At 42.5% G+C, this 20,691-nt stretch overlaps 2 protein-coding genes and 2 pseudogenes across 3 annotated transcripts; all 4 read right to left on the bottom strand.

Annotated features, from left to right (window-relative positions):
- Nucleotides 1-1,878: 1,878 nt before the first annotated feature.
- LOC148101015 (olfactory receptor 8G17-like) lies at nucleotides 1,879-2,823 on the bottom strand. Its single transcript, XM_087846941.1, has one exon. The coding sequence runs from the start codon at nucleotides 2,821-2,823 to the stop codon at nucleotides 1,879-1,881; it is 945 nt and encodes a 314-aa protein (XP_087703067.1).
- Nucleotides 2,824-9,705: 6,882 nt separating this feature from the next.
- On the bottom strand, nucleotides 9,706-10,387 carry LOC148101014 (olfactory receptor 52N4-like; annotated as a pseudogene).
- A 3,315-nt stretch (nucleotides 10,388-13,702) lies between these two features.
- LOC148101013 (olfactory receptor 8G17-like) lies at nucleotides 13,703-14,647 on the bottom strand. The gene has a single exon (XM_087846940.1). It carries the CDS (start codon nucleotides 14,645-14,647, stop codon nucleotides 13,703-13,705), a length of 945 nt encoding a protein of 314 aa, XP_087703066.1.
- A 760-nt stretch (nucleotides 14,648-15,407) lies between these two features.
- LOC148101012 (olfactory receptor 8G17-like) lies at nucleotides 15,408-16,899 on the bottom strand (annotated as a pseudogene). Its single transcript, XR_015719701.1, has 2 exons — nucleotides 15,626-16,899; nucleotides 15,408-15,549 (listed from the first exon to the last, which is right to left on the bottom strand). The product of XR_015719701.1 is annotated as an olfactory receptor 8G17-like (transcript).
- Between the last annotated feature and the right edge of the window lie 3,792 nt (nucleotides 16,900-20,691).

Raw genomic sequence — 20,691 nt, 5'->3', positions numbered from 1 at the left:
ACCACCAAAAATGTACAAGTTTCTTTTTGACATTTGATACAGACACATCAGGTGTAATCTTATGCAGACATTAGGAGTTAGGCAGTGTCGAATTTTGTATTGGGTATCTTGCAAACAGTTGCAAGTAAAAGTAGATCTAGCTATATTTCCACTCCTCCTCCACATATTGATTATTAAGATCTCTCTCCCATTTATGAATAGCACTCAATGTGCTGCTACTATGAGTATATAGTAAAGAATAAAAGGCAGAAATAAAATGAGTTCTGTCTTTTTGTTTAATAAGAAAAGTCTCCAAATCTTCATATATAGCTGTTTCTGCAGATTGTGAAATTTAACAAAATTACAAACATGGAGGAAGCCCAAAAAAATTGTCTCTAGGAATATTAAAATTTGAATCCAGTTGCTGAAAGTTCATCAGTGTGTTGTTTAAATACAAATCGCCCTTAGCCCGTTGTTATGCCACATATCAAACAGACTGCGAGACATTCCTAGAACAAAGTCTTTGTTTCTCAATAAAGGAGTCAAAAAAATCTTCTCTGCCCAACCCTTTGTGCATTTCCCTCCAGGACCTTATTGTATTATAAATAACTGGGTTATTGTTAATCTCTGTTTGTAATTTCTTTTTGTCACAGACAACTAGGCCCCAAAGTGAAGAAGGTGAAGCAGACCAAGAGTCAAAAAAAAAGACTGAACTTTATACACTTTGTGTTCTGAACATGCACGAAAGGTCTTACAGATGGCAGGGTCATTGTATTTTAGCATAAAAATCATACTCTTTAAAAACATTTTCCTTTTAGTTAACATGAGAGAATGAGTAACTGTTGATGTACTTTATGCAGTAACTTTATGAATTTAAAGAAAACAATCTTAATGTGTTCTTTTTTTACCTCACGAAATGAAATGCATTTGGAAATCAACAACTCAAATTTTACTGTACAAGAATCTCACTTAAGATTATGACAATGACATGCCGAATGCCAAATTGCTTATATTCTTTCAGTTTAGGTTCAGTTTCTTACATATACAATACTGAACCAAAACGGTGATATGTGCTGATTTTGTGAACTGTTCCTAATTCACTGTTCCAGTCTGATTTGCCAACATATGCACAGTAGTAAGAACAAAATTGGCTAGTGTGCATGTGTCATAAATGTGAGGGATTTTTCATACAAGCTAACTTTTGCAAGAAAATAAACACATTTATTCACGGGGTAAGAAGGTTTTCATGCTGATATTAGTGAATTATTCCCAATGAGTCTTTTGTCACTGGATTAATTAAAGCTCTCTCTCTCGTTTGCAGTATTGTTTTAATTCAGCTGTATTTTAAACGGCCTGTTTAAGTTCATATAAACATCTCAATCAGATTTAAGTCCAGAGATTGTCTTTTTTGGTTTTAAACGAAAGCTATGGTATAAGTAAGAATACTAAAAATTACTTCCATGCAAAGGTATTCTCTTGGCCTTTAAGATTCATTACATCGGTTTAACCTGGTGTTATTGCTGGTTTCATACCATTATGTTCTTTCTTAAATACTAATTATGTATTTAGCTCCAATAAAACTGCACAGTCCTTGTGTCTGTGTTTAACAAAGGATTACCAGCAGATAGCGAATATTTGCTTTTGCCTTTAACGTCATCTAATGTAAATTAAACTTCATGAATGAGACAAAACCACAGATTGGCTTAAGCTTTTATTTTACACAAACACACACACACACACACACACACACATTTTGAAATGCTGACTAAAGTTTTATACATTAGTTTCTTACAGCAGTAAAAACATTAACTTCCATCTAATTATGATTAAAATAGCTGTCAGAGATGATCTCCCTTTAGATGTTGAATTTCTATAAAAACAAACAGAAACACATTCTGTTTATGATGTCAAAACCTTCTTGGATACGCAAAACTTCAAAAGGGCTTTTTGTAGGTCTTTGGACTGCACACCATAAATAATGGGGTTCAGACTGCCTGGAACAATAGGAAACAGAACAGCAAAGATTTTTCTGTACTCTGTGTACTGAGGGAAGCGATGCAGAGTAATACGTGTCATTCCACTAAGTGTCATAATCAGATAAACAATCAGATGAGTGCTGCAGGTCTTCAACGCTTTACTGTTCAAAGACTTGTTCTTACTGGTCAGACAAACCACTGCAATGCTTGTATAGGAAAGAACTATTGCCCCTATAGAGCCCACATAAACAGCCACAGTGAAAGTGATACCATAGATGTTGTTAATGACCACACTTTCACAGGAAAGTTTAAACAAGGAGGCATTGTCACAGAAGGGGTTTGTGATCAAAGTCCTGCATCGACTCAGTCGTGTGGTCAGACCTAGAAGAATCCCAACCAAAACAAAGGCCACTCCCCAGGCACAAACTGTCAGCTTGATCATCATTTTATTGGTCATTATGGAAACATAGTGAAAAGGATTACAAATGGCCACATATCTGTCATAGGCCATAATCATGAGAACAGTGTGACTTGTGGTTGCAACCAAGTGCGCAATGTAGGCCTGAACAACACATTGATAATAACTAATGAGGCGCTCAGATGGAGGTCTCATAAGGTCTATAAGCAAACGGGGCAACACAATAGAGTTTGCAAGAATATCATTCAATGGCAAGTTGCAATAAAGGAGATACATGGGCTGGTGAAGATTCTTGTTCATGAAAATCAAAATAGTAATGCCCACATTTATAATCATTATAAACAGGTAGGAGAAAAACAAGAAAAGAAAGGCAGGGTAGAGAGAATCCTTTGAAGTGTTTAAGCCCTCTAACTGGAGGATGTAGCTGTTGTAGGTGTAGTTCTCCATCATCCTGAAAGAACGAAGCTGTTATTTTACACTTACAGATCTTATGAGATAGTCTATATGATCTTATCAGAAACAATAAAGTTACAGGAGGAACTTTATAGTAGTGAAAACAATGAGGCTGAGTTATAGAAAAGCTGATGTAAAGCTGTTGGTAGACTAATACATCAACGCACAGCTTGTTTGTCACTGTTCTCCGCTGTCTTATAGGCACAGACTCTCAGAGGGTGTCCACATTGCCTCAGATTTTGAATGATGTAATTGCAATTATAATAAGATCAAAGGTGCTTTGTTCATGAAAACTCAAGGCAGTTCCTTTGTTATCAGGGCCCTTACCAATAATCCTCCAATAGAAGGCACACAACACCCACAAGTTACCAAATTAGTAGGAACAAGCATTTTACCATTTCAATTCATTCAGATATCTTTTATTTTGACAAGGAATTTCTTTCCATCTTTTCCTTATGATACACGCAGATAGAGTGCAAAAAGCAGTGCTTCAGAAGCAGTTTCAGCAGTGTTGCATTACTCCCTTTTATTTTAGCAATCTGGTACTGACAGAAATGTAATGACTTTAAGTCATATTAATAGAATTGGAGAAGTAAATGTGTAATAGTGACAGCGGATCGAGTTGGCAAAGATCTCATTTATTAAGCCATGTTTGTCACGGTGGTGGACAGACTCAGGCACAGACTGAGGTAGCACGGTTCAACAACACTTTATTAATCACTCCGGTGCGCTATGTACACATGAGGGGCGGGGCGGGGGGGGGGGGGGGGGGGGGGAACACCAGGGTCCCGGGGATCAATAGGCCGGGGAAACACACTTCTTCACACTTGCTCCGCTCCTTGTCCAAACACTCCTCACACGAGCAACCCACTCACACTCACGGGGTCCAGGAGTCAAAACGGGCGGGTCCAGATAAACCTATAAACATAGACGAGGGTAAGTCGGCGGCAAGCATGGGAACAACTGATTCACAATGAAGCCAGGCAATACTGATGAGGGTTACTCAATATTCCAGCGACGAATAGCTCAGAGCCCCAGCCTTAAGTAGAGCCAGAGATCAACTGCAATTCACTCGAGATCAGCTGCAGGTGCGTGGGCCAAGGGCAGGATCACAATCAGAGCTCCGCCCAGGCAGACAGGTAGGAGAGAGAGAGGGAGAGAGAGAAAAACAACAAACACTTGTGGCCACACTGGGCTGGCCGGGGAGGCACAGGGACCATGACAGTACTCCCCACAACGGGAGCCTCCCGGCGACCCACCAGGCTTACCCGGGTGACGGTGGAAGTCCCGGAGCAGACCCCTATCCACGATAGCCGACCGGGGCACCCAGGAACGTTCCTCTAGCCCGTAGCCCTCACAGTCAACCAGGTACTGAAATCCCCGGCGCCGGGAGTCCATGATGCGCGAGACGGTGTAAACCAGCTGGACATCCACGAGCCGGGGGGGGCGGCGGGGGCCTGGAAGGAGGGCACACTGGGCTGGAGACCACTGGCTTGACCTGAGAGACATGGAATACATCATAAACACGCATATTGTGTGGCAGTGCCAATCGGACGGATGCAGGGTTGATTATAGCACTGATTTCAAATGGGCTGATGAAGTTGGGGGAGAGTTTCTTAGATTCGGCACGTAAGGGCACGAATCGAGTTGAGAGCCATACCTTCTGCCCCACCACATATTTAGGGGCGGCTGTCCGGTGGCGATCCGCGAGCGCTTTATTGCGTTCCTTCGTCCGGAGGAAAGCCGCCTGAGTGGCCCGCCAGGCCCTGCGACATCTGCGGAGGTGATGTCGGACAGACGGAACAGTATGCTCACCTTCAACCATGGGAAACAGAGGTGGTTGGTATCCCAGAGACGCCTCGAAGGGTGACACGCCGGTAGCAGAGGATGTGTGACTGTTTTGAGCATACTCCATCCATGGCAGGTGTTCGCTCCAGATGGTCTGGTTATGAGAGGCGACACAGCGGAGGGCGGCCTCCAACTCTTGGTTGACACACTCCGTTTGGCCGTTGCTTTGCGGGTGAAAGCCAGAGGAGAGGCTGACCTTGGCTCCTATGGCAGAGCAGAACTCCTTCCACACCCGCGACGCGAACTGAGGGCCCCGGTCCGAGACAATGTCCTCAGGGATGCCATGGAGCCGAAAAACATGTGTGGTGAGGAGTCGGGCAGTCTCCAAGGCTGTAGGGAGCTTAGGAAGCGCAATGAAATGGGCAGCTTTGGAGGAACGGTCAGCAATGGTCAATATTGTAGTGTTACCTGCAGATGGTGGAAGACCAGTGACGAAATCCAGAGAGATGTGGGCTGGGTGTGGAGAGTGGCTGCAGACGTCCAGATGGGTGTTGATTGGAGTGCTTATTTTGAGCACAAGTGGTGCAGGCGGTTACGTACTCCCGTGAGTCTTTAATGAGGGCAGGCCACCAGAAATACCTGCGCAGGAATGCAATGGTGTGGTTAACTCCTGGATGGCAGGAACAGCTGGCTCTACTCCAGAGCCAGCTTCACGGCCAGAAGTTCGCGGTCTCCGATGTCATAATTCTTCTCCGCTGGGGAAAGGCGACGAGAGAAAAAGACACAGGGGTGGAGCTTACCCTCGAACTTTTGAGAGAGCACGGCCCCTACTCCAGTCTCTGATGCATCCACCTCCACGATGAACTGCAGGGAGAGGTCTGGCTGGCGAAGGATTGGGGCGGTGGCGAACTGTTCCTTGAGGCGAGAGAAGGCTTCCTGAGCTGGCCGGTCCCATTGGGATGGCACCTTGGGTGACGTTAACCTAGTGAGAGGCAGAGCAACTTTACTAAAATCCCTGATGAAACGTCTGTAGAAGTTAGCAAACCCCAGAAAGCGCTGAAGCTGCCGGAGATCAGGTGGTTTGGGCCAGTCCAACACTGCCTGAACTTTTGCCGGGTCAGGTTTCAAATCCCCTCTGGTGATGATGTAGCCCAGAAATGCCGCTGAATCCATGTGGAAGTCGCATTTCTCTCCTTTAACAAAGAGCCTATTTTCCAGTAGGCGCTGCAGGATCTGCCTTACATGGACCTCATGTTCTGCTTTAGATTTGGAGAAGACGAGAATCTCATCTAAGTAGACAAAAGCACATTGGTTAATAAAGTCTCTGAGAACATCATTAACAAGAGCCTGGAACATGGCCAGGTTGGTCAGGCCGAACGGCATCACAAGGTACTCGAAATGGCCCAGGTGAGTATTGAAGGCCGTTTTCCACTCATCCCCTTCACGGATTCTCACCAGATGGTAGGCATTGCGCAAGTCCAACTTACTGAAGATCGTGGCGCCCTGAAGTAACTCAAAAGCAGAAGAAAGAAGGGGCAGAGGATACTTGTGACGAACAGTGATTTTGTTAAGCCTGCGATAGTCGATGCAGGGGCGAAGGGTCTTGTCCTTCTGAGCAACAAAGAAAAACCCCGCTCCCACAGGGGAGGACGACAGCCGAATGATGCCCGCAGCGAGAGAGTCTGTAATGTAATTCTCCATAGACTCCCTCTCTGGCTGAGAAATGCTGTACAAACAACCAGATGGAAGCGGAGCCCCAGGGAGGAGGTAAATCGCGCAGTCATACGGTCTATGAGGGGGAAGCGAACGTTCCCCGTCTTTACTAAACACTTCAGCCAAATCATGATAAACATGCGGGACCGAGGTCAAATTCGGAGGCTCGACCGGCTGGTCAGACCCTTGAGATGTAGGTGGAGCAGGTGCAGCTTGGAGACAGTTCATGTAGCAGTCAGTGCTCCACCCGGTTACTCTCTCTTTCTTCCAATCATTGTGCAGATTGTGTTGGAACAGCCATGGATAACCCAATACAAGGGGGGTGCGCGGCGCTTGAAACACGAAAAGCTCGATGCGCTCTGAGTGGTTACCCGAGAGAGTAAGAGACAGGGGTTCGGTGATTTGCCCAGATAGGGCTGTGACAGCAAGTGGATCGGGTAAGGCATGGAGTGTGATGTTTAGCTTTCTCGCCAGACCTGCGTCAATGAAACTCTGCTCAGCACCTGAATCCACTAGTGCTTGAAGAGAGTGGGTAACGTTCTTAATGGTGAGTTTTGCAGGTAACATAAGCCGGGGGAGAGAACTTTTAGTCGTTATATCGCCCACCAGTATTCTCTCAATTACTGGCGAGCGCGCCCTTTTGCCCGTGCCCGGCATGAAGAGGCAAAATGGCCCTTACAGCCACAACATAAACACTCACCGGCGGCCATACGACGTTGACGTTCTGCGGGCGAGAGCTGCGAACGTCCAAGTTGCATGGGCTCCTCCTCCTCCTCAACCTCGCCGTGCTCGCACGCTGCTCCAGGCTCCGGTGAGGCGTCCCTCGGTGGCCGAGGCTGAGCTAAGCGACGTTGCGTGCTTCGCCGTGCACGCAGGCGATCGTCTATTCGGACGCATAGGGACATGATCGCATCTAAAGAGAAGGGTAACTCATGCACCATCAGTTCATCTTTAATCTCCTCACTTACATTGTGCTGTCTTTAATGCTTCCTGCCCTCACCCCGCTTGCGTCGCTAGTGTCCCAAAGTCAACTGAAAAATCTGCCATGCTCCGCTTACCTTGCTTCAGATTCATGAGGCGGAGCCCAGCCGCCGCAGCAGTGGAGCCCTTATGAAAAACACTCCGAAACAGAGACAAAAAATCATCCTAAGTAATTTCGGGACTAGCGCTCAGCACAGCGTGTGCCTAGGTCAGCGCACGATCCCGTAGCAACTGAACAAAATATGAGATCTTACTCCCGTCATTAGAGAAGGCATGAGGCCGCTGGCGAAACTGGAGTGAGCACTGCATAAGAAAATCCGCACACTTCCCTACATCCCCTGAAAACAGCTCAGGTGTGGGGAGATGAAACTCACACACAGCCGGGACTAGAGCCGGTGAGGCAACACTTACTGCGGAGCTTGATGATGCCTGGGCGGGTTCGCTGGTAGGCGAGGGTTCCGGCAATGGAGTGCGCTGAGCGGCTGCTAGTGTTAAGGCAGCGACGTTCTCGCTGAGGCGAACAAGCATGTGCTCGTGGCATTGTAAGATTGCTTCCAGTGTGACCGGGGCGGAGGAAGACGGGGAGGAAGCTGAATCTGCTGAGTCCATGGTGGCTGGAATATTCTGTCACGGTGGTAGACGGACTCAGGCACAGACTGAGGTAGCACGATTCAACAACACTTTATTAATCACTCCGGTGCGCTATGTACACGTGAAGGGGGGTCACACCAGGGTCCCGGGGATCAATAGGCCGGGGAAACACACTTCTTCACACTTGCTCCGCTCCTTGTCCAAACACTCTGATAGAGATATTCTTTATCAAGTAATCAGGTATAATGAATTAACACTCAGACACTTGTAACAGTTCAACGTGCACGGGTGAGAGCTCAAGGGAGACTCACACACCTGCAGCAGCTCTCTGCCTTTATTTATACACAGCATGAAACATACAAGAAAGGAAGTAACATTCTCTAGTCAAACAGGCAGGTGTGACTTCTCGGAACTTATGTTCAAAAAAGGTCATGTTCTTAAAAGGTCGTTTCTTACTCTTGGGTGGCGGTTTCCTGTTGAAGTTAGATAATGTGAGAGCAAACAAGTCTTTTTAAGGCAAGGTGCAGACAGTTAGTTGTGCAGCTGGTTGAGTGCAAACAGAAATATGAACACTTTATAGCTTTAGTATATCAGCAATAATGATTAATAAAATGTCTTAATAATAAAAATCTCCAGGAGTCAAAAGGGGCGGGTCCAGATAAACCTATAAACATAGACGAGGGTAAATCGGCGGCAAGCACGGGAACACCTAATTCACAATGAAGCCAGGCAATACTGACGAGGGTTACTCAATATTCCAGCGACGAATAGTAGTTATGTGACGTTCTGTATCGAGGCTTCGAAGCTTGTGTCGAGTAATTGAGGGGGCGTTTCCGCGATGCGCATATCGAGGCTTGCTTCATTTATGGGAGGAGCTGAAAATGATGACGTCCGAAGCCTCGCTGCCCGGCTGTACCACGTGACTGGTTCATGAAGTGGTTCGAACTTTGCCGCGAGCTATGACAGCGATATAAACCCCTCAAACTTTTTGAGGACTCCCAGCCATTTAGCATTGTGGAGGACAAAGGATTTAAAAGATTTGTTAAATCATTAAATCCTAGCTATGTTCTCCCCACTAAAAAGGTCATAAAAGCAGTGAAAATTTAGTTTTTACAGAATAAAATATGGGCAGGACTGACGCCTCAGTGTGTAGCTGTCCATACCTCAACGTTACAAAAGCACAACCACTGTCCACACCCCAACCACACCTCACCTCACAGTAAATGATCATTTCTATTTTAAGCATTTCCAAATGATCATTTTCCATACTGCCAGTATAAATATACACAGTATACTGCTATCACTACAATATAGATGTTTTACACACTCCTTTTGTTGTTGACATTTGCAGGCTGTGTGCAAACGGCCACACTCTTCAAATTCATGCCAACTAATATTTTTACGTCCAGTAGGTGTCCTACTATAGAGCAAATGAAGCTTCAAGAAGCTTTGCGCTGGGGTGAACCAATTGGATGAAAAGCTTGAGTGCTTCATGAAGCTTCATCTGCCCATCACTAAGGAATAGCTCAGAGCCCCAGCCTTAAGAAGAGCCAGAGATCAACTGCAATTCACTTTAGATCAGCTGCAGGTGCGTGGGCCAAGGGCGGGAGCCCAATCTGAGCTCCGCCCAGGCAGACAGGTAGGAGGGAGAGAGAGAAAAACAACAAACACTTGTGGCCACACTGGGCTGGGACCATGACAAGGTTACAATCTCTGTACAGTGTCAGTTTAAAAAACATTAATATGTCACTTCAAACTGTTCAAATAACCCTGAAAATTGTCTTTAATGTAATGGCAAAACCTTCTTTAACTTAACTTTTGATATATCTCTTTGGATTGCATACCATAAATGATGGGATTGAGGCTTCCAGGGATGATGTGATACAGGACAGCAACAATTTTTCTGCTCCCTGAGTACTCAGGAAAGCGATGCAGAGGGATTATGGACATACCACTGAACAAAAAAATCAGATATACAACCAGGTGAGTGCTGCAGGTCTTCAAGGCTTTATTGTTCAAGGACTTGTTCTTAGTGGTTAGACACACCACAGTAATCTTAGTATAGGTAAGAACCATGCTACCGATAGAACCTGTGAACAAAAGCACAGTGAAAGTGAGGCCATAGACATTGTTAATGAACACATCCTCACAGGACAGGTTAAACAGTGCAGCATTGTCACAATAGGGGCTGCAACAGAGTTCTGCATCGGCCCAGTCTCAAGGTCAGACTGAGCAGAATCCCAACCAAAACAAAGGCCACCCCCCAGGCAGAAACTGTCAGCTTCATCAACATCTTATTTGTCATTACTGCAGCATAACACAGAGGATTACAGATGGTTACATATCTGTCAAAGGCCATTATCATAAGCACTGTGTGAGCTGTGGTACTAAACATATGTGTGGTGAAAGCTTGGACCACACATTCATAATAACTGATGAGGCGCTCAGACGGAGGTCTCAACATGTCTACAAGCAAACGAGGGATCATGATAGAGTTTCCAAATAAATCACCTGGAGACTCTGAAATCACCTGGAGACTTCAATGCTCACGTGGGTAACCACAGCGAGACCTGGAGGGGCGTGATTGGGAGGAATGGCCTCCCTGATCTGAACCCGAGCGGTGCTTTGTTATTGGACTTCTGTGCTAATCACAGTTTGGCCATAACGAACACTTCTGTTCTGGACACTCGGGTAAAGAGAGGGGCTGAGCTGTCAACTGATCACCACCTCGTGGTGAGTTGGATCAGGTGGCAGGGGAGGACGCTGGACAGACCTGGTGCACCTAAACGCGTAGTGAGCAGAGGCCCGTGGACTGGCAGACCAGGGTGGTGGTCCCCATCTTTAAGAAGGGGCACCGGAGGGTGTTTTCCAACTACAGGGGGATCACACTCCTCAGCCTCCCTGGGAAAGTCTATGCCAGGGTGCTGGAAAGGAGAGTTCGTCCGCTAGTCGAACCTCGGATACAGGAGGAACAATGCGGTTTTCGTCCTGGTCGCGGAACACTGGATCAGCTCTTTATTCTCTCGAGGATACTTGAGGGTGCATGGGAGTTTGCCCAACCAGTCTACATGTGTTTTGTGGACTTGGAGAAGGCATTCGACCGTGTCCCTCGGGGTGTCCTGTGGGAGGTGTTGCGGGAGTATGGGGTGTCTGGCCCATTGCTACGGGCCATTTGATCCCTATACAACCGTTGCAAGAGCTTGGTTCGCATTGCCGGCAATAAGTCGGACTCGTTCTCGGTGGGTGATGGGCTCCGCCAGGGCTGCCCTTTGTCACCGGTTCTGTTCATAATTTTTATGGACAGGATTTCTAGGCGCAGCCAAGTGGCGGAGGGCTTTCGCTTTGGTGGCCTCAGAATCTCATCTCTGATTTTTGCGGATGATGTGGTTCTGTTGGCTTCATCAGGTGAGCGCCTCCAGCTCGCACTGGAGCGGTTCGCAGCAGAGTGTGAAGCAGCGGGAATGAGGATCAGCACCTCCAAATCTGAGGCCATGGTTCTCAGCCGGAAAAGGGTGGAGTGCCCACTCCGGGTCGGGGATGAGTTCCTGCCCCAAGTGGAGGAGTTCGAGTATCTCGGGGTCTTGTTCGCGAGTGATGGGAGAAGGGAGCCGGAGATCAACAGACGGATTGGGGCTGCAGCCGCAGTAATGCAGATGCTGCACCGGTCCGTCGTGGTGAAGAGGGAGCTGAGTGTAAAAGCGAAGCTCTCAATTTACCGGTCGATCTACGTCCCTACCCTCACCTGTGGCCACGAGCTGTGGGTAGTGACCGAAAGAACGAGATCGCGGATGCAAGTGGCAGAAATGAGCTTCCTCCGAAGGGTGGCTGGCCTCTCCCTTAGAGATAGGGTGAGAAGTTCGGCCATCTGGGGGGGGCTCAGAGCAGAGCCGCTGCTGCTCCACATCGAAAGGAGCCAGCTGAGGTGGTTCGGGCATCCGACAAGGATGCCCCCTGGGCGCCTCCTGGGTGAGGTGTTCCAGGCATGTCCCACCGGGAGGAGGCCCCGGGGCAGACCCAGGACACGCTGGAGAGATTATATCTCTCGGCTGGCCTGGGAACGCCTTTGTGTTCCCCCGGATAAGCTGGAGGAGATGGCTGGGGAGAGGGAGGTCAAGGCCTCTTTGCTTAGGCTGCTGCCACCGTGACCCGGCCTTGGATAAAGCGGAGGAAGATGAATGGATGGATGTCTTTTTGTTTAATAAGAAAAGTCTCCAAATCTTCATATATAGCTGTTTCTGGAGATTGTGAAATTTCAGAATTAACAAAATTACAAACATGGAGGAAGCCCAAAAAAATTGTCTCTAGGAATATTAAAATTTGAATCCAGTTGCTGAAAGTTCATCAGTGTGTTGTTTAAATATAAATCGCCCTTAGCCCGTTGTTTTGCCACATATCAAACAGACTGCGGGACATTCCTAGAACGAAGTCTTTGTTGTCTCAAATAAAGGAGTCAAAAAAATCTTCTCTGCCCAACCCTTTGTGCATTTCCCTCCAAAACCTTATTGTATTATAAATAACTGGGTTATTGTTAATCTCTGTTTGTAATTTCTTTTTGTCACAGACAACTAGGCCCCAAAGTGAAGAAGGTGAAGCAGACCAAGAGTCAAAAAAAAGACTGAACTTTATACACTTTGTGTTCTGAACATGCACGAAAGGTCTTACAGATGGCAGGGTCATTGTATTTTAGCATAAAAATCATACTCTTTAAAAATATTTTCCTTTTAGTTAACATGAGAGAATGAGTAACTGTTGATGTACTTTATGCAGTAACTTTATGAATTTAAAGAAAACAATCTTAATGTGTTTTTTTTTTTTACCTCACAAATGAAATGCATTTGGAAATCAACAACTTCTCAAATTTTACTGTACAAGAATCTCACTTAAGATTATCACAATGACATGCCTAATGCCAAATTGCCTTATTCTTTCAGTTTAGGTTCAGTTTTTTACATATACAATACTGAACCAAAACGGTGATATGTACTGATTTTGTGAACTGTTCCTAATTCACTGTTCCAGTCTGATTTGCCAACATATGCACAGTAGTAAGAACAAAATTGGCTAGCGTGCATGTGTCATAAATGTGAGGGATTTTTCATACAAGCTAATTTTTGCAAGAAAATAAACACATTTATTCACGGGGTAAGAAGGTTTTCATGCTGATATTAGTGAATTATTCCCAATCAGTCTTTTGTCACTGGATTAATTAAAGCTCTCTCTCTCGTTTGCAGTATTGTTTTAATTCAGCTGTATTTTAAACGGCCTGTTTAAGTTCATATAAACATCTCAATCAGATTTAAGTCCAGAGATCGTCTTTTTTGGTTTTAAATGAAAGCTATGGTATAAGTAAGAATACTAAAAATTACTTCCATGCAAAGGTATTCTCTTGGCCTTTAAGATTCATTACATCAGTATAACCGGGTGTTATTGCTGGTTTCATACCATTATGTTCTTTCTTAAATACTAATTATGTATTTAGCTCCAATAAAACTGCACAGTCCTTGTGTCTGTGTTTAACAAAGGATTACCAGTAGATAGCGAATATTTGCTTTTGCCTTTAACGTCATCTAATGTAAATTAAACTTCATGAATGAGACAAAACCACAGATTGGCTTAAGCTTTTATTTTACACACACACACACACACACACACACATTTTGAAATGCTGACGAAAGTTTTATACATTAGTTTCTTACAGCAGTAAAAACATTAACTTCCATCTAATTATGATTAAAATAGCTGTCAGAGATGATCTCCCTTTAGATGTTGAATTTCTATAAAAACAAACAGAAACACATTCTGTTTATGATGTCAAAACCTTCTTGGATACGCAAAACTTCAAAAGGGCTTTTTGTAGGTCTTTGGACTGCACACCATAAATAATGGGGTTCAGACTGCCTGGAACGACATAAAACAGAATAGCCGAGATTTTTCTGTACTCTGTGTACTGAGGGAAGCGATGCAGAGTAATGAGTGTCATTCCACTAAGTGTCATAATCAGATAAACAACCAGATGAGTGCTGCAGGTCTTCAACGCTTTACTGTTCAAAGACTTGTTCTTACTGGTCAGACAAACCACTGCAATGTTTGTATAGGAAAGAACTATTGCCCCTATAGAGCCCACATAAACAGCCACAGTGAAAGTGATACCATAGATGTTGTTAATGACCACACTTTCACAGGAAAGTTTAAACAATGAGGCATTGTCACAGAAGGGGTTTGTGATCAAAGTCCTGCATCGACTCAGTCGTGTGGTCAGACCTAGAAGAATCCCGACCAAAACAAAGGCCACTCCCCAGGCACAAACTGTCAGCTTGATCATCATTTTGTTGGTCATTATGGAAACATAGTGAAAAGGATTACAAATGGCCACATATCTGTCATAGGCCATAATCATGAGAACAGTGTGACTTGTGGTTCCAACCAAGTGCGCAATGTAGGCCTGAACAACACATTGATAATAACTAATGAGGCGCTCAGATGGAGGTCTCATAAGGTCTATAAGCAAACGGGGCACCACGATAGAGTTTGCAAGAATATCATTCAATGGCAAGTTGCAATAAAGGAGATACATGGGCTGGTGAAGATTCTTGTTCATGAAAATCAAAATAGTAATGCCCACATTTATAATCATTATAAACAGGTAGGAGAAAAACAAGAAAAGAAAGGCAGGGTAGAGAGAATCCTTTGAAGTGTTTAAGCCCTCTAACTGGAGGATGTAGCTGTTGTAGGTGTAGTTCTCCATCATCCTGAAAAAACGAAGCTGTTATTTTACACTTACAGATCTTATGAGATAGTCCATATGATCTTATCAGAAACAATAAAAGTTACAGAAGGAACTTTATAGTAGTCAAAACAATGAGGCTGAGTTATAGAAAAGCTGATGTAAAGCTGTTGGTAGACTAATACATCAACGCACAGCTTGTTTGTCACTGTTCTCCACTGTCTTATAGGCACAGACTCCCAGAGGGGTGTCCACATTGCCTCAGATTTTGAATGATGTAATTGCAATTATAATAAGATCAAAGGTGCTTTGTTCATGAAAACTCAAGGCAGTTCCTTTGTTATCAGGGCCCTTACCAATAATCCTCCAATAGAAGGCACACAACACCCACAATTTACCAAATTAGTAGGAACAAGCATTTTACCATTTCAATTCATTCAGATATCTTTTATTTTGACAAGGAATTTCTTTCCATCTTTTCCTTATAATACACGCAGATAGAGTGCAAAAAGCAGTGCTTCAAAAGCAGTTTCAGCAGTGTTGCATTACTCCCTTTTATTTTAGCAATCTGGTACTGATAGAAATGTAATAACTTTAATTCATATTAATAGAATTGGAGAAGTAAATTTGTAATAGTGACAGCGGATCGAGTTGGCAAAGATCTCATGTATTAAGCCAGGTTTGTCACGGTGGTGGACGGACTCAGGCACAGACTGAGGTAGCATGGTTCAACAACACTTTATTAATCACTCCGGTGCGTTATGTACACATGAAGGGGGGGGGGAACACCAGGGTCCCGGGGATCAATAGGCCGGGGAAACACACTTCTTCACACTTGCTCCGCTCCTTGTCCAAACACTCCTCACACGAGCAACCCACTCACACTCACGGGGTCCAGGAGTCAAAACGGGCGGGTCCAGATAAACCTATAAACATAGACGAGGATAAGTCGGCGGCAAGCACGGGAACAACTGATTCACAATGAAGCCAGGCAATACTGACGAGGGTTACTCAATATTCCAGCGATGAATAGCTCAGAGCCCCAGCCTTAAGAAGAGCCAGAGATCAACTGCAATTCACTCGAGATCAGCTGCAGGTGCGTGGGCCAAGAGCAGGATCACAATCAGAGCTCAGCCCAGGCAGACAGGTAGGAGAGAGAGAGGGAGAGAGAGAAAAACAACAAACACTTGTGGCCACACTGGGCTGGCAGGGGAGGCACAGGGACCATGACAAGGTTACAATCTCTGCACACTGTCAGTTTAAAAAACATTATTATGTCACTTCAAACTGTTCAAATAACCCTGAAAATTGTCTTTAATATAATGGCAAAACCTTCTTTAACTTAATTTTTGATATATCTCTTTGGATTGCATACCATAAATGATGGGATTGAGGCTTCCAGGGATGATGTGATACAGGACAGCAACAATTTTTCTGCTTCCTGAGTACTCAGGAAAGCGATGCAGAGTGATTATGGACATACCACTGAACAAAAAAATCAGATATACAACCAGGTGAGTGCTGCAGGTCTTCAAGGCTTTATTGTTCAAGGACTTGTTCTTAGTGGTTAGACACACCACAGTAATCTTAGTATAGGTAAGAACCATGCTACCGATAGAACCTGTGAACAAAAGCACAGTGAAAGTGAGGCCATAGACATTGTTAATGAACACATCCTCACAGGACAGGTTAAACAGTGCAGCATTATCACAATAGGGGCTTTTGATCAGAGTTCTGCATCGGCCCAGTCTCAAGGTCAGACCGAGCAGAATCCCAACCAAAACAAAGGCCACCCCCCAGGCAGTAACTGTCAGCTTCATCAACATCTTATTTGTCATTACTGCAGCATAACGCAGAGGATTACAGATGGCTACATATCTGTCAAAGGCCATTATCATAAGCACTGTGTGAGCTGTGGTACTAAACATATGTGTGGTGAAAGCTTGGACCACACATTCATAATAACTGATGAGGCGCTCAGACGGAGGCCTCAACATGTCTACAAGCAAACGAGGGATCATGATAGAGTTTCCAAATAAATCATTAATGGACAGATTACAAAAAAGGATATACATGGGCTGGTGAAGACTCTTGTCAACAAAAACCAAAACAACAATGCCCACATTTGCAACAATTAGAAACAAGTAGGAGAAAAAAAGAAAAAGAAACATAGCGTATGTGGCTTCCTGTGGGACATTTAAACCCTCCAGCTGTATTGTGAGAATGTTGTTTGTATTTTGCATGGACCTGAAAGAACAAGACAATTTTAAAGGCATTTCAAAAGCAATTCAGTCACTATCTAAAATCACATTTTGGGTTGTCTAGACCAAAATACTAAATTTAGCTCCACAAGGGACTGATATCCACTTACGAGAACATTACACTGCCTCTGTTTTATCAAAATTTAAAACGAATTTCCTCATATGTGGCTCTCATTTTTCTTAGAAACAAAAATCGGGTAAAAAAAAAAAAACAAAAAACAGTAAATCTTTGTTTTTACATTCATTGGGTTCCAATCAGCCCAAATATCAAAGAGAAATTAAAAATGCATGCCGTGGAAGAGTTCAGGTCTTAGGAGGTTAACCCAGTTAAGAATAAGAAAACATTTCCGAGCTAACAGCAATATTTTATCACATAATTTACGCTGTGAGTAAGTTAATGTTAATTCTTTTGAAGGTAAGCCAAGAATAAAATATCCAGGGTCCTTTTGATATGTTTATTGATTAGCATTCAAATATCTCAGTGAAGACAGAACAAAGATTTACCACAAAGCAAGAAAGCATGAGACAAGGCTAATCAAAAGGTATTGGCTGAAGCATTTGCTTATTACGCCAACCCTTTTAACAAAAGATCTTTTACCCTGTACACAGGGCTCGAAGCAAATAATAAAATTCAATTCAATTCAATTTCATTTATATAGCGCCAAATCACAACAAATGTCGCCTCAAGGCGCTTCATAGATACAGAGAGAAAAGCCCAACAATCATATGACCCCCTATGAGCAAGCACTTTGGCGACAGTGGGAAGGAAAAACTCCCTTTTAACAGGAAGAAACCTCCGGCAGAACCCGGCTCAGGGAGGGCCGGCCATCTGCTGCGACCGGTTGAGGTGAGAGAAGGCAAACAAAGCAAAAACAAAACAAACAAACAAACAAACAAACAAGAAAAAACACCACCACCTTAGTAAGTAACTACATCAAAGCAAAAGAATCAAGAGGTTTTCTGTTTTTTGTTTTTGTTTTTTTTTTTGCTCTTTTCATTCTTGATATATATATTTTTCTAATACTCTATTTTTAAACATATTTTTAAACAAGGAAAATGAACTACACCTTTTTAAATCACTGTCATAACTATTCCACAGGTTAACTCCTCTAACAGAAACACATCTCTGCTTTATATTTGTCCTTATCTTGTTTTTTTTAAAGAAATCTGTTCCCCTTAAGTCATATTGACTCTCTCTGACTTTGAACAGCTTCTGAGTACTGGGGCAAAGCAAGTTATTTTGTGCTTTATACATTATCTGTGCCATTTTATATTCAACTAAATCATAAAATTTCAGGGTATTCAGATTAATAAACAAAATGTTAGTTGGTTCTATATAGTTTGATTGGTTTATAATTCTTATAGCTCTTTTTTGCAACTTGAAAATAGGAAGAGTGTTCGTTTTATATGCATTACCCCATATCTCCAGACAGTAAGTCATATATGGAAGCAACAGAGTACAATAGAGTGTGTATAATGATTTTTTGTTCAGGACATGCTTTGTTTTATAGAGAATAGCAATGGTTTTTGACATTTTTGTTTTCACATGGTTTATATGAGACTTCCAACTCAGCTTATCATCAATTATCACTCCAAGAAATTTATTTTCGTACACTCTTTCAATTTCAATTCCATTAACCCTGATTTTAGATACATTTTTCATTTGTCTAGTGCCAAAAATAATCAATTTTGTTTTCTTTATATTTAATGATAACTTATTTACATCAAACCAGTTTTTTAATATATTTAACTCCTTTTCCGCTGTAGTCAGAAGCTGTTCTAGGTTTTTACCTGAGCAATACAGAGTGGTATCATCAGCAAACAATACACATTTTAACAGTTTGGAAATGCTACATATGTCATTTATGTATAATATAAATAATTTAGGGCCCAGCACAGAGCCCTGAGGAACACCACAAGTTACCTTCAACTGCTTAGATTTTACATTATTGAATTCGACATATTGATATCTGTCATCCAGGTAACTTTTCATCCACTTGTATGCTAACCCTCTTATGCCATATCTCTCTAGTTTATTCATTAATATAGAATGATCAATCGTATCAAACGCCTTTTTTAAGTCTATAAAAACACCAACAGTATATTCCTTATTATCTATAGCATTAGATATCCCTTCTACAAGTTCCATCCCTGCCATCGAAGTGGACCTTTTCACTCTAAAGCCATATTGGTTATCACTTAGGAGATTATGCTTCTCAATATATTTATCAAGTCTATTAACAAATAACTTTTCTAAAATTTTTGAGAACTGTGGGAGCAGTGATATTGGCCTATAATTGGTAAACTGACTTCTCTCTCCGTTTTTATGGATTGGAATAACTTTTGCTATTTTTGTGAGGGAAATACACCAGTTTGAAAGGACAGATTACAAATGTATGCGAAAGGTTGAACTATATATTCTATAATACTTTTAACTAATATCATGTCAATACCAAAACAGTCAGTGGACTTTTTATTTTTAAATGTCTTCACAATGTTAATTATTTCTCTATGAGTTACAGCACCAATAAACATGGAGGACACATTCTGAGTAATATGTTTATTTAGGTCGTTATTATTTCTTGACTCTGGAATTTCTTTTGCTAAATTAAAGCCAACATTTACAAAGAAATCATTAAATTCATTTGCAATGTCTTTAGTTTTATCAAGCACAATATCTTTATCTTTTTTAAAATAATCTGGATAATTCTTATTTTTTGAGCCCTTTTTGATTATACTATTTAATATCCTCCATGTTTCTTGTGTGTTACTTCTACTTTGCTCCAATAATTTGTGGTAATATTCTTTCTTACTTGTTCTTATAATATTTACTAATCTATTTTTATATAACTTGTACTTTATTTCAGCATCTTTTGTCCTCTGTTTTATGAATCTCTTATATAGATTATTTTTCTTTTTACATGCATCTTCTATCCCCTTTGTGATCCATGGCTCATTTGATCTGTGATGCTTTCTAGTGATTTTCATTAAAGGACAATGTTTTTCATATAGTGAAATTACTTTTGGATCCAGTTCTTAAAAATATTACTCAGATCTTGAGATATAGAACTCCAAAATCTTTTAATTAGTTTGCACTGCCAAAAGTAATGGAAAAATGTACAAGTTTCTTTTTGACATTTGATACAGACACATCAGGTGTAATCTTATGCAGACATTAGGAGTTAGGCAGTGTCGAATTTTGTATTGGGTATCTTGCAAACAGTTGCAAGTAAAAGTAGATCTAGCTATATTTCCACTCCTCCTCCACATATTGATTATTAAGATCTCTCTCCCATTTATGAATAGCACTCAATGTGCTGCTACTATGAGTATATAGTAAAGAATAAAAGGCAGAAATAAAATGAGTTCTGTCTTTTTGTTTAATAAGAAAAGTCTCCAAATCTTCATATATAGCTGTTTCTGCAGATTGTGAAATTTAACAAAATTACAAACATGGAGGAAGCCCAAAAAAATTGTCTCTAGGAATATTAAAATTTGAATCCAGTTGCTGAAAGTTCATCAGTGTGTTGTTTAAATACAAATCGCCCTTAGCCCGTTGTTATGCCACATATCAAACAGACTGCGAGACATTCCTAGAACAAAGTCTTTGTTTCTCAATAAAGGAGTCAAAAAAATCTTCTCTGCCCAACCCTTTGTGCATTTCCCTCCAAAACCTTAATGTATTATAAATAACTGAGTTATTGTTAATCTCTTGTTTGTAATTTCTTTTTGTCACAGACAACTAGGCCCCAAAGTGAAGAAGGTGAAGCAGACCAAGAATCAGAAAAAAAGACTGAACTTTATACA

This window comes from Neolamprologus brichardi, chromosome 10, assembly GCF_056152115.1.
Source record: "Neolamprologus brichardi isolate AB-2024 chromosome 10, ASM5615211v1, whole genome shotgun sequence".
Taxonomy (NCBI): domain Eukaryota; kingdom Metazoa; phylum Chordata; class Actinopteri; order Cichliformes; family Cichlidae; genus Neolamprologus; species Neolamprologus brichardi.
Note: the sequence above shows the minus strand (reverse complement) of the source record. Positions and strands in the feature narration are given on the sequence as shown.

What these genes read in the sequence shown, in the direction of transcription:
- LOC148101013 (XM_087846940.1), bottom strand. Translation starts at nt 14,647, where the DNA reads ATGATGGAGAACTACACCTACAACAGCTACATCCTCCAGTTAGAGGGC.
- LOC148101015 (XM_087846941.1), bottom strand. Translation starts at nt 2,823, where the DNA reads ATGATGGAGAACTACACCTACAACAGCTACATCCTCCAGTTAGAGGGC.